This window comes from Buteo buteo, chromosome 16, assembly GCF_964188355.1.
Source record: "Buteo buteo chromosome 16, bButBut1.hap1.1, whole genome shotgun sequence".
Taxonomy (NCBI): Eukaryota; Metazoa; Chordata; class Aves; order Accipitriformes; family Accipitridae; genus Buteo; species Buteo buteo.
Window position 1 is genome coordinate 11,877,365 of NC_134186.1, and position 14,688 is coordinate 11,892,052.

The following is a 14,688-nucleotide window of genomic DNA, read 5'->3' on the forward strand; positions in this document are numbered from 1 at the left end:
CCTATCTGACCTGCAGCAGTACAAGATAGTAGCAGGAATATGTGTGCCAGGAGGAAAGCAGTGCTGAGGAACAGTATGGAGTTGTTGTCTTAAGAAGTATAGCCTTGAATCAAACTGATTATGAAAATATATCAACTTATTTTCCTGAAGGGAAGTTAGTAGCAGTTTGACTGTGGTGTCTCTCCCACTTAATTTACCAATCAGCTTAGTTGCTCCTAACCTAGAGGCTAATGAAAACTACAAAACAGAAAAATTCTTATGTTTGGAAAACAGCGACTCACTGCTGTCAAGGAAAACATCTTAACAACATCTTTTAAATTGAGAATTTATCTTTTGTGTAAGAACTCTGTTCTTCCCAAGTAGGTGTTCCTAGCCACTACGGAGTTCAGGGGAGAAGCTGCTGCTCTTAGCCTTAGCGGTATTTGTATTACTGCTCTCCTAAACAGAGAACTAGAGTTGTCCTGTCTTCAAGTCCTGTTCGATAATTGAATGTGAATAGAGAGACATGTTCTGTTACACAAATGGTAGTGCCACAAATAGTAACCATCACTACTATTTGCCTTCAAGAAGCATGACGGAATGCTGGCAAGCTTTTTCTTATGCTAATAGAGCCTCCTACACAACATGCTTTATAGTTCTTCACTCTAATAATGGCACATCTGTAATCATAGGATTGTCAGATGGCCACAGGGCAAGTAAGGCTATGAGGTAACACAATATAACAGTTCTGACCTGTGCATAAATTCAAATTAAAGGAATTATTGGGTGAGCTCAATTACACTGCCTGCTGGCCATAAGGAGATTGGTGTCAGATGAGTACTGGGAACATCTAAACTTTTCTGAAGCAATTTTTTTTTGCTTTAAATGTTATCAATACACCTGTCTCTCAAGAACTTGCCTGCAGAAATCTGCTCTGCTCAGTATTTGTGTAGACACTTGTATAGAAAAGTGTTTCTCTGTTCCTTCAGGAAATAATTGTGTAGACTTGGTAAGAAACATACCAGACTCTAAATGGTTTGTATGAAAGCTAAGAACTTGTAGTGGTTCTAGTTAACCAGCAGATATGCACTTTGTGCCTCTGACTTGGCTTAGGCAGTCTACAGTTAGTATAGCAACAAGTTAATCCTGATGGAGCAGGTCACTGTCTAAGTGAGTCGCAAGCAGCCTACTAATTCCAACCTTGAAGCACTCACTCACTCTTGCAACCCTGCTGCCAAGTTAGTATTGAGGTATGTCAAGTGTTCTCTTCAAATGAACGGACTTAACAGATCCCTTTCCCATAACTTGTTTTCTCATTTTTCTGTAGATTGTAATACAAAACTCCAAACTGAGATATGGAGGTGTTATTCATGCAGTGCTGAAGCTCTGACTGTAGCCTGGACTACTGAGAGATTTAAGAATAGTAATTGGCTCTCTGAAGAGCTGGATGGCTTTTGATGTTCCCCAGTCTATCTTTGTTAAACAAGATGGTAATTAAAGATAATGGTATGCTGCAGACTAATTTTACCTTGCCTAATGAAGGCAGTACGCAGCACAGTGGAGCCTGAAGCCTGGCAAACTGCCAAATATGAAGTAATCACTTCTGTAAGTGCCTTGGACAGTGTTGTGGCTGGGTATCTGTTTGCTCAGGTACTCATCCTGGAGAAGATTAATAGCAGTCATATACTAGGGCTGTAAGGCTATAAACAGTATATGACTCGTCTGCAAAATAGTCACAACTTATTGGTTTGCAATCACCTCTTTTAATAACTTGTTATGGATATTTATCATAGTCTTGCTAAACTGGAAAAATCTTGAATAAGTTAAAGTGAGAAGGATGTGGCCTGAACCAATGTGGAACATAATCTTGTGCTCTGGCTTAAATACTGGCCTACCCATCAGTTTGTACACATGACATGACCTTTATTAAGCCTAGCAAAGTTGAATAGCTTGGCTACAGCATATTTTGTTGGAATACAGCTCTAACTTCTTGAAACTGGGAGCTGTGTAACAGCATGGAAGTGAGGCAGAGCAATTGCCTTTGCAAGCTTTGAACTGTAAGCCTCTAGTTCTGCAGCACAGTACTCCTTCAACTGTCATCATTAGTGGTCTTATCTTCCTTCTCAACCATCCTTAAGGTTACTTGAGTGTTTCTAGTGATGGTAAAAATCAAATGTACATGTAGAAATTCTTCAGTGAGTGTTACCATGGCTGAGTAATGTGATGAAAACTTCTCAGTTAATCAAACCCATTTTCTTTTAACAGCCCTGCTCCCCTTCCTATTCCCCCTTCCCTAGTGGGACAGAAGATCTAGGTAAAAATTGGTCCCTTTTTTTTTTATACTTCTATTTTCTTTTTCCCTGTACGTGGAACAAACTGAAGCTACCTGCCACTGTGAGGTTTTGTTTTGCTTTGTTGTCCTCCAATGTAAACAATAAAGTAAGTTTGAATAAGGTTACCATGCAGCATAACTGCTGGAGATCAGGAAATCTGTTTCTAGATAATTCAGCCTGGTTTTAACTCATGAGTTATCCTAAGCATTGTTACATGACTGTCCTCAGTGACATTCAACACGCAATGTACTAGTGCTGCTCTCTAAAGCTCCAATTTCAGGCATGTGTAGACTGTAATCAGTGTTAAGGAGACAGCTTAAGACTTAATCCTTCAACTGGATTTCCAATGTATGGAGTCAAACTTTTATCACTAGCTAGTTGCTATGCTATTTATGTTTGGTTGAGTTCTAGATGAGATTATATACTGTATTCAAAATAGAACAACCTGAAAGAATTATTCAAAACAGGCTTTTCATATGCTGTGCAAGTTTTTAACTTTGAGAGAATAACCTTCAGATGTGAATTTGCTGTTTAATATGGGTGTTCCTGTCAACTCACTGCTACAGCTGTGTGCGCAGGGGGTGGGATTTTGCTTTTTGTGTTGCTGAGGCTGCAGTCCATTTCTACCAAAGGTGCTGACTTCACAAATTCCTGAAGTATTTTAGTCAGGCTTCCCTTAATGCTTTGTTGCTTACTTAGGACACAAAGAATCCAGTTTCTAGCAGTAACTGATAATCTGTGAGCATAATGGGTAGATAATGCTGCTTGAAAGGTTTGCCCAGAGGTTTTGGTGATTAAAAAAAAAAAAAAAATACAATGGCATTGATTTTTGTCTTGGGTTAAGAAAAACTGGCTGATGTACTTACTCTTTTTCCCCCTTCCTACCACTGTTTTTAACATCAGTGCTTATTGTTGAGGTTAGAGAAACAGCAGCTAATAATTCAAAGTAAATATTGCAGCGTGCTTTCCTTACAAACAGAACCTAAAGATAAAGAGAGCAAGGACCTAGCTTCCAAACTTAGGTAATTAAATATCCTACTTGGGTTAGCAATATCCCAGACTGAGGTTAATGTTCTCTGCCCCATTAATCTAAATGAAGTACAAAATCTCCAGACTCACTGGTAACACTTTGAATAGTTTTAAAAATGAAAATTTTCATCTGGAGCAGATGAATTGCTGAAAATGAGAAGTGTTTTCAAGTCTTTTTAAAGAGTGCTAGTGTACAAAATTGGAGTGTTGTTTATTTACATAAACACTTGCACCCTTTTGGCATATGTTACTGTGGCCCTCTTCATGGAGTGTGGACCCAGGAGCAAAAGCCTTGCTTCAGTCTAGTAGTGAATTCCAAACGCTGGCAAGTATCTTAGACATGAATGCTTTGGTATCTCTGCCATGTGCACAGGACAAATAATCTAATCCAATTAAGACAAATCTAAAATCTATAGTAGAAGATACTTCCAGCCTCAGGTTGTATGCGCTGCTGCTTATTTATAGAGTAAATAGTGTTACTGCTTTAAAACCAGGTTACTTTAGGTTGGCATGTTAAACTAGAAGAAAACTCATGTTGCATAATGTATTAGTGAAAACTGGTTAAACTTTGTGATCCCAACAGATGCATCTTAAACTGATGGAAGTATACTGTGATCTCCACCTTGTCATTTTAGAGGTTAATTGGAGTTTCTAGGTGGAATTAAAACTGTGGACATATCTCCTGCTTTATCTGAAACCCAAGATGCTTACAGATAGCAACTACAAGTTATGTTTCAGAACAGGTATCGTGAATTCTTGAGCTCTGCAAATGCTTAACTTCTTAAAAGCAGTAAGTGGACAAGTAGGTACAAGCAGTTTTTCAGGGTTGGATATGGGGGAAGTTGGGGTTTTTTTACTATGTGGAGCGCCTGCCCAGGCACCCTGCACTTCAGTGTTTTGAGCAGTGCCCCTTTATAAAACAGTGTTGTAGAATGGAAAAATTCCATTTTAAGCAAATCTATAGGTATTTTGTTAAAATGACAAGGCAAATCCAAGAGTTGCTTGTATTTTGGGCCTAACTTGTTTTCATTTGTACAGTGTGCTAGTTTTGCCACGTGTTTGTATTCTTGTGGCCATTATTATAGGCATATTAATACAAACCAGTTTTCTGCATCTTATGCAAAAGTTGGTTTTGGAAGTGCATAACTTCAGTTTCTTTTTTTGAGTCTAAATCAAGAAATTACAAAATCTGGATTAATTTGTATTTGGCATGGGATTCCCTTACACTTTGCTACTGACCTATCCTGAGGCACCTGTTTCCTTGAGTTACTTAATCACCTTTCATCTGGCCTGTTGTCAGATCATCTTTGGAATGGTAAAGGGGTGATTAAGAGTCATTGGGTGACACAGGAGGTTTGGATATGCAAATGTAGTAGGATGTTTAAATGTTGTGAGTTGTGTGGAAGAAAGGGGTGAGATTTGGAGGTGCTTCAGGATGCTGGTCCTGAACTGCTCTTCAAGCCTTGTCACATACCTTCCTTGCACTGACATGGCTGTAGTGATTGGAGTGGTGTGGGGGAAGGTGGGGTGTGAAAGCAGGGCATCTGATCCCCACTACTCATAAGGTTGGATCATTTTCAAACAGCGCCAAGAAACTTTTATTCATAACCTTCATAGCCAAGTATATGTGATATGAAGAGTAAAGGAAGTTGTTTTTTTCTGCTGCTAGTTGATGTTTTGGAAACTGCTTGAAAGTTTGAGTAGGAACAGGTCTGAATTTCCAGTGCAATTAGATGGCTAGTTCTGTATAGCTGAAGTGGACTTTATTTGCTTCCTTCAAACTTCATGCAACTGAATATAATGCCAGAGTTCGATATTTTACCCTACCATCCTCACTCATGTAGGAGATGGACCCAGACCTCTATAGAATCTCAATCACCAAAACCTAAAATGCTAAAAAGTAATAAGCTGCTTTGGTTTGGACTATGCAAGTATTACTTGAATAAGCTTGCATTATCAGATTTTAAACTGCAGTTTATTTCTCTGGATATCTAACTTGATTTGGCACTAGAAATCCTAATAATTATTCTTGGAATCAAAAGTTGATATGAAATATAGACTGTGCTAAGAAGCCTAAGGTGGTAAAATCACCTAAAAAAAAAGTGGATTTTAACTATTTCTGTTTTTTCAAGTGACTTTCATGGGGCATCTTGAAAGTCTGAACTTGGGCATGTATCCTATCTGTCTGAGGTCTTTTGAGTCTTTGGGCTACTCATAAGTTTACTGCTTTTCCTGTTCAGTGTCTCTTAAGAATGTTTTTAAAGCTGTTGAACTGAATGACCATTCAATAGAGGAGCAGTAAATTGGCTTGTCCTTAGGGTGAGGAATAACACAAGCTGTTTGTTTGTAAGATTGTGTTTAGGAGACTCTTTCCTTCAGAGCAAACCTAGTAATCAAACTGTCAACCTAGTAATTAAATTGGAAGTAAAATTCAGTTTTCTCTTGCCAGTTTAAGGAATAGAAAAACTGAAGTGTTTGTGAAAGTCAGTAATAAAGGCATCTCAGATTAATTGTATGCAACGGATACCATTTAAAGTCTGCAAAGTTTCTTGAAACAGGGAGGTCCTTCTAGCTTCTCAAATTCCTCTATAAAGCAATGCTTAAGTTACCTCTGTGATGTTTAGCTTCATCTAGTCTTACTACTGGAAAGGGAAAGTAATAATTCCTCCTGATGTTTGTATGTCCACACAGCATTTTTGGGTGGAAAGAAGCTTAGCATGACAGAGGGCTGTCCAAAGCATTGTATCCTGATGTGTGTTCTTTTGATTTCAGGCAAAAGTAAAGAAGCGGAGATAAAGAGGATAAATAAAGAACTAGCAAACATTCGGTCAAAATTTAAAGGTAAGTGACTTGATCATACTAAACTATACATATTTCCTCATATGACATTTCTCTATGGGTTTTTGTTTTGTTTTTACATATTTAGACTTTTTTGTCAACTGCTGATGGAAGCAAAATGCTAGAGCAGGCTGTTAGAATAACTATTGAAAATGTTCTCTTAACTACAGGACTTCCTGACAGTCCTGTGATTCTTGGCCATAACAGAAGAAAAGTCCCTCCTATATCAAAGAATTGAGCTAGGGTTCACAAACTTTTTCTAATACTTTGCATCCTTACCATGTAACTACTCAGCCTGTTTTCTTCCAGAAGGCTGTGAACTAGTCTGAAGAAACATGGGTGGATGTAGTTATTTCTGGTAAAACAGTATCTGTTTAGACTTCTCCTTCCCCTCTCTCTCTGCTCCCTGCTCCTTGCTGACCCCTTCAGGGAAGTAATGGGTTAGACTATCTTCTAGCAGAATTAAGATAATATGTAGTTGATGATGCCATACATCTTGACCACTCCCATAAGCAACAGCAATATAAATTACTTGTATGAAGCAAAAGATATGCAGTGATTAATTCCATCCTCATGCATTCCAGGAGGCATTTAACTTTTAAACAACACATGGTAAAACTCATGCTGTAACTGTATTCAAGTTGTGTATGTGGCCTCAAAGATTCTGAGGGGGTGGTTGAGATGCTTTTGAATAGAGTTCTGGCAGTAGTGGCTGTGGCAAACGTTCCATTTAAATAGATACAGGGCTGTGTGCGTAGCTAGATAAGGTGTTGCAGTGTGGGGGTCACATATGCGGCTTCAGAATTTGCTGTGTTCACATTAAACCTGTTTACCTTAATTATCTATCCTGACTTAGACTAGTGTGTCCTTTTGGAAAACTCAGTGCATTAACAAAGCCTGAAAAAACTTTCCTGAACTTCATAGGGATCTGTTGCTACTTTTTAAGTGGTATGTCTCTTAAAGGCATATGAAGACCTGCAAAAACTTGAGTGTCAACAACAGCTTGGAGGGGAAAAGGTGACCACAGTGCAAGACACTCAAAAGTTAAGAAATGCTTCTAAAGTAGAAGCCATCACATGCCTCTGTGCTAACATTTTTCTCTTGGATATCCAAGTATGCTTTATTCAGATTTGTTACTTCAGTGGTAGGGTAACTGAGGAAATTTTAATGGCTGCTTTTCTAGGGTAAATAGAAAAAGGAACTTTTGTTTAGTCACCTCCCTATGCTGTCACATCGTTTTTCAATTCCTTTTCATTGCAAAGTTTCCATCTAACACTGATGTTGGTCTGATTTTTGCCAGAAGTAGCAGGCTTTGCGTAGCCTGTTCTACAGACTGTTCTCTGTCACCCAATCAAAATCTAAAGCTTGTGTCCATTTTCCAGACAGTGACCAGCAGATACTGCCTTCATATGCTAAGTATGCATGCACACTGAGCAACTAGCACATAGTTCAAGGGTCTGCTAGAAACCTGCACGCAAGAGTAACAGCCATTTTTCTTAGTTCCAGCTGTGTGATCAGAGGGGATCATTTTATTGCCTAGTAAATATAAGCATAAAATTGTAACTTTTAAATAAAGCAGTTTAATCTCCAAGCAAGATCTGTGCTAGATGAATTAAGTATATCTTCCAGATAGAGACTGAGTTTAATTAAAAAGTGTTTAAGAGGTTTTTGTACACTTAAGAGGTTAGTCCAAGTTTCATGTTACTTTGTTTCAACTAATTTCATTAAGTTGATTAATCTGGAAGATACAGCCACAAAGACTGCTTGTTTTCTCTTGATCTGTAGATATATTAACAATTATTCCACCTATGCCCTTCTGTGATCAAGAACAACTAGAGGCTAATGCGTAGTTGGAAACCTTGCTGCAGTCACACTAACACAGAAATCTAGTTCTTTCAGCAATTTAAGTTTGGGGTACACCACCTTTTTTATCTTGATTTGATTGATGGGCAAGCTTTAGTTTGTTTGCAAAACCTAATCAATTTTTCACTAATGAAACTGGAACAGACTAAGTCTTCAGTTTGCAGTGAAGGTCTGAAAACTTGAAAAGGCAAAAAATTTTAAAGTTATTGAAGCTGCTGTAGAACCTTGCTGCCTGCTGTCTGTTCCAGTGTTCTTGAAGCATGAAGAAGGTTCTGTCAGACCTGCTCACTTCACTGCTGGAGTTAAACTTGCTGTCGTAGAGGAATGTAGTAAGGAATTGCAGAAAAGTTCATAATGGTTAAGGCTGTTTACTGACTTGCAGGGATATAGTCCAGTTCTTACTGTTTGGCTGTGTTCATAAAAGCCTGTCCAGTTCTGTTCCTCAGTTTTGCAAGGTATTTTGTGGCTTAAATACAAAAATAATTAAAAGTACATGCACAGTAAATTCCTCCCTGGTTAATCATGATGTGGGGGAGAAATGATCATAGGAACCCTTGGCTGTGTAGAACCACAAATCAGGCAGTGATCAGAGAATGGAGGTGCTTTCAGCGAAGTAGTACAGTAACTTCAGCTTGCATACCTTTTGTAGCATCTTTTAAGCACAGTTTAAATAGTTTTGAATAAATGTCAGTGTGTGCTCATTCAGTAGCTTCAGTGAAAGGTGACTAAACCTTCCCATAAGCTGATCTTCATTATGGCTACTTAATTACTGAATTTGTATGGATTTTAGGTGAAAAATCTTACTTAACTGAAGACAATTTGATGTAGCCTGAAGGAAAACTAGACATAAATGTCACAATTTGGAAGAAGCTGAGTTTGGACAACGTGTGTAACTGCTTGAGGCCTTGAGAGTGTGAGGAGGTGATAGCTGTGTATCTTTCTGCTGCAGAAGTTCTACAAGGGCTTTGTGCTGCATGGTTCTTCCTTGCAGAAGGGCTGTATAAAAATAAACAGACCTTCATAATACATTTTATTCTTGGTTTAAGTGAAGATCATTCAGTTTAACTCAGTTTCTTTTTATGTAGCTCTGACTTTTTAAAGTGTTTTTAAATATTTTGGATTAAGACAAATGTGTGACTGTGAACTTAAGATGGAGTCCCTTGCTAAATAATTATGGGGTGCCCTGGGTTAATTACCTGGCCAAAGATGCAGCTGTTGGACTGGCTGCATTGTTGTAACCAGGGAAAAGTCTGACCATAAGAAGCAAGGCTGGCAGTAGTCCCTCTTGACATGGATATGTTCTTGCTTGAGACTAGCATAGGAGACTGGAATACTACAAGTATCCTTCCCTTCCTCTGGACCTTTACACTCTTCAGCATACTCTGTTGCAGTGTCTAGACCCCCACCCTATGTAACTTGCAAGATACATTCTTCTACTGTTACAGACAGAGGCTAAGTATTTCTACTTTTGTTCTGTCATGCAAGTAGCCAGCAAGTCTGTTACCTGCCTTATGTTTGGGTGACCTGCTATTTAAAGTACCTTTGTACTTAACAGGCTGGGATGAGACTGCATGTCTCCGGTAAAGTAATACTTTTCTTGAACTGATGGAATGTGTGCTATGGTTTTGGGTTCTGATCTGGGTTCTGTGCTCCAAGCTCAGAAGGCATCTAGAATCTCTGTACTTAAGGTGACTTTGTCTCTTGTTTCAGCATGAGGAAGTTCTATTTCTGAGGTCAGTGTGTCCTTGACAGTTGCTTTAAATGCTTCTGCATTAACTGAGATAAGATGCATATAGTAGAGAGAAAATGCAGCAGTGTAATAAAGCAGAAGTTGTAGGAGTTAAGTGTGAAGTGGAGAAATACTATTCCTTTTGTTTTACATGTTTAGACTGTAAGCTGATTTTACTCCCATGCTTGAGTCAAACTAGAAGTCTGGCTGTCGTAATTGCTTTGTAAATGAGTGGGAAAAAAAAAATGAAAAAACATCTGGTTTATTAATTTGTTGTGTCATTTTGATCTCTCAGAGCAGAATTTGTGTACTAATGAAACTGCCCACAAATCTATAAGCTGTTCCTACAGTCAAAGGAAATTTGTTCCCTGCTTGATTCAGGCTTGTTCTTTTTTCCAGATCTGTCATTAGATTGTAGTTTTGTTCTGATAGCTTAATAGGGTTTCTGTTACAGATTTTTGGCTTGTGCGGAAGTACCCCAGTGTCAGTTGATAATCTCTTAGTTAGTTGATAATCTAATTATTTTTTTACTTCAGCTTACTTGTTTTCCCAAATTCAGGCAAGCCTTTTCTATTGTCCCAAACTACACAGTAACCCTTTGCAGGAAGTTCAAGAAAACCTCTAAATACCTGTTTTAAACGGAAGCTGTGTAACAGTAAATTGCTTTCCTGGCAGGCTGTGAAAATGTAGTCTTTATATTTATGATGAGTCTGGTTAGTCACACTGTCTTCTGATCATCTAAGAGATGTATGAAGGCAATCAGACAGTAAGATAATAAGCTGTCTTCACTGACAAAGTGAATTGTTGGAAGTGAAACCAGGCTTCAAATACCACCTGAGTTGTAGGGCTGCTCTAGTAATACTCTCTTCTGTTGGTAGTAGTATGGTAACTAAATGCTTAGCTTATGAATTTGTATGGATTGTCTAACACAAATATTCAGCCTGCTTTCCTTTTTTCCTTTTCCTATATATTCAAATATTTAGAGGGCTTGGACTGTCACTCTTATGGAAGGACAAATCTTGTCTCAAGGTGTAGATGCATTCATAAAAAGCAACTTCATTTTTCTTAGCCTCTAAGCTAGTAGTAGGCCTTCTGATACAGTATAGTACTGGATTGCTGTCAACTGCATGAACATGGGTCAGTGTCAACCTAGGAAGGAAGCACACCGAATGGGAAGAAACACTTAAGGGTGTTGTCCATTCTGTTTTGCATAAGCCATGACTGCAGTTTTTAAAGTGAAGATTGTCTTGTCTTTGAGATAGCAATCAATCATCTGGATGCTAGTGAGACTAGACTTGTCAGGCTTTCTTACCCTTTACCCCACAGTGAACATCCCGCAGGACTAAACTGCCTTCTTGTCCCCTCTGACTGGTAGCAGGCTCTGTAGCTGTGCAGCAGGCTGGTTTTTGAATATGTGAATTAGTTACAAAAGCAGCTGTTGTTTTTCAACACATAGTCCAAATTAGAGAGAGAAGGTGCTGCCTGGGAACCAAAGGGTCTCATAATGCATTTGTGCCTTATTTCTTCCTTTTTGGAAGGCTGTGTGAAAGAGATCTATGAGCAATGAAACCCCAAACTTCCCTGTTTAAATGGTAGAGAGGTGATGCACAGAAATGTGAAAGTACTAATTCTTTCTTAATAATAGTACCATTTGCTGATCAGCTGTTAATAATTTCTTTCTTGGAAAAATGACTAAAACTTTCCAGGGAAAGCAAGTAGCCTTTGAAATGCCCACTGTGCTCAAAACCTGCTGACGTGCATTCTGAATCCTTCCTGTTTCTGCTGACTTGATTTGCAGTACTTGCAAATGTTCCCAAAAGCATTTAAAAATGAGCTGAGTTAAAAGAAATGATTGTGTATGGCAGTAAAGATAAAAGAACATGTGAAACTTCCTTCTGATCTTATTCGGATGTTTGCTTGAAGCTGGGGGAAGCTGTACTATTTTAGCACATACTTAAGCAATGAGACTTGTTAGTAATGTTTAAAATAGAACCTTTATAACTCTTTGTAAATGCTGCTTGGGAGGGAGAGGAATTGCATAGTTAAACTTGAAATTTCAATAAGAATCTGAATCAAAGACTTCTTCAAAACACAGCTGGAGGTAGGCAACTACAGTGAGACCTTTGACTGCAATGCTCTTAAAATTTCATTAACTAGCACAGCAATTGAAAAAGACAATGTCGTGGTTTAACCCCAGCCAGCAACTAAGCACCACGCAGCCCCTCACTCACTCCCCCCCCCATCCAGTGGGATGGGGGAGAAAATCAGGAAAAGAAGTAAAACTCCTGGGTTGAGATAAGAATGGTTTAATAGAACAGAAAAGAAGAAACTAATAATGATAACACTAGTAAAATGACAACAGTAGTAATAAAAGGATTGAAACGTACAAATGATGCGCAGGGCAATTGCTCACCACCTGCAGACCGACACCCAGCCAGTCCCCGAGCGGCGAACCCCTGCCCCCCCCCCCCCCAGTTCCTAAACTAGATGGGACATCACATGGTATGCAATACACTGTTGGCCAGTTTGGGTCAGGTGCCCTGGCTGGGCATGAGAAGCTGAAAAATCCTTGACTATAGTCTAAACACTACTGAGCAACAACTGAAAACATCAGTGTTATCAACATTCTTCACATACTGAACTCAAAACATAGCACTGTACCAGCTACTAGGAAGACAGTTAACTCTATCCCAGCTGAAACCAGGACAGACAATGATGTTCTATTATTGCTGGGAACTAAAGGCTTTAAAGAAGAGTTCTAGTAACTGTTACTTGGCTTAAGTTTATAAGATACTTTGTTGTGAAAGTCAATGTGGTTTAGAGTATACATACTTTCATATGCTTATGTTCTTCATTAAGCAATTGGGTTGCAGTGTTCTATACTCCCTTTTCTCTTCTGATCTCACAAAGGCAACGCCAGCATCATTTGAGAAGATGAGAGAATAGGGTTTATACTTGTGACTTTTGTGTATTGCTGATGGATTGTACGCTAACAGGCAGCTGCAGTTCAATCTCGGACTCCTAGGAACTCCAGTCTTGGAGACTGGTTGGGGTTTTCACTTACGGTAAAGTTTCTGTGGAAGCTGCTTTCTGATGCCTTTTTGTGTATTTGTATCTCAGAGAAGCAACTAATTGTGTGAATGCTATTAAATACCATAGCAAGTCCTCAACTGTGTAGATCTCATCCAGTAGAGGAACACTGACTAAAATGGATTCAGCTTATTTAGTGTCCCCTTCTGTGAATCATAATAGTATCTGGTAATGGTATCCAGCATCACCTGTTCCTTTAGTCAGTCACCTGCAAACAGCTGTCATGTCATGAGTTGGCATGTTCTTATTGCCAAGTAATATAAAGCCCCCCGTGCCCCCGGTTTGTTCACTGATTATTTCTTTTCCTTCCAGATCTTGTGCAGAAGACCAATTGAAAGTCAAATCCTAAGAGCTTGTAGAAACTTTTCTTAAGTAGCTGAAAAATGTTTAAAAACTAAAGCTGTCACTTTGCCTTTTCCTCTAATTTTTTTTTCTTGCCTCTCCTAAGGAAGCAAGCTGTCTTTGATCTGCATCTCCCTACCGTGATGGGATGGGAAGAAGCTTCTGCTCTTGAGTACCGTTTTCTTGGGAAAATAATATAACAGGAGGTATTATTTCCCCTGTTATAAATACAGAAGACTTTGTTCATCTGCTGCTCAAGCCATAGTTTGAAGGCCACAGCAGATAGGCTGGCATGGCTGAATATCTACTCTTCCCTCTGGCCATATTGGTCCCAAAGAAGGGGGAAAAAAAACCAACCCCAGACTTTCTCCCCCCAAATCTGGATGTCTCCCTCTGTTTTTCCCTAATGTTAATTCAGATGTCTAGTAAAGCATACTGCCCTGGACTTGTTTGCTGGCTCAGCAGGAAAATAGTGTTATGGCAGCAAACTGTAAATGTGACTTAAAGAAAACATGTCTTTGGGCAGCTTTCTGCAGAGCTGGCTGTTGTCAGAGGATCCAGTATAGCAGCATTTCACTGTCATGAGTATCTTCAGTAACACTTCCTTCATGTATCTAAGTAAAATGTGACGTGTATTGGCTTTGGTGGTACGGACCTGAAGGCAACTTTTCTTTGCACAGCATAAAAATAGCTTGAAGGTAAAGCTTCTTTTTGTTGGTAACTGATATGCTGTCTGTGCTGGTTAAAAAAAAAAAAGCCAACAACCAAACCCCTCAAATGAAGGGTGTCTAAAGACTCAGATTTGAAGGGTATCCTTGTCCATATTAAAATGGCAGTCATGTGCTTAAATTTGTTTTCTCAGTTGAAATAAAACTAAATAATAGAAGTTTCTAGAGTCGAAACAGAAAGCAACCCCCCAAAATGCATAGTTGCAGCCTGTAGGCATAACTTTTTATCATTGTCTACTTCAGCGTGCCAGTATGCTTTCTCTTAGTTCACTAATGTTACATAGCTTCACACATTGATGGTAGTGCTCATTCCTTCACAAACTATAAGCTTATAGTGATAAGGTTTCTGTTGTTTTTATACAGTCAGTGAGTGTAGTGTGAAATCTATGGGAGCTGTAGATGCATGTGGCATGAGAAATCAAACCTGCTTCCGCACCAGTGGATGAGAAGGACAAAGGAGAAACTTCTATACTACTAAGATTCTGTATTAAATATTTAGCTGCATACTACATAAATCAGAATTGTGGTTTGTTTGTTTGTTTTAAAAAAGCATCTTTGAGCTTTTTTGGTAAGGGCAATGAGTTAGGGATATCTTATTTAAGCTTTACTTTATGCAGTACTATTCTGGCTGAACTTGCCCATCACTAAGGAATACACACTGATCTGACAGACTAGTTATTCTGGGCCCAGAGTGCAGAGGCTAAGGTGCTTATATAGCCTTTTAGGCAGCAGCATCTATCAAAATTTTATTACCCTG

At 38.9% G+C, this 14,688-nt stretch overlaps 1 protein-coding gene across 3 annotated transcripts in view; it reads left to right on the forward strand.

Annotated features, from left to right (window-relative positions):
• Positions 1-14,688, forward strand: part of AP2A2 (adaptor related protein complex 2 subunit alpha 2) — a 48,707-nt gene that overhangs the window by 7,805 nt on the left and 26,214 nt on the right. For all 3 annotated transcript variants that reach the window (XM_075047874.1, XM_075047872.1, XM_075047873.1), the window contains exon 2: positions 6,114-6,182. In XM_075047874.1, the coding sequence (XP_074903975.1) occupies positions 6,114-6,182 (69 nt within the window). The remainder of the gene's footprint in view (positions 1-6,113; positions 6,183-14,688) is intronic.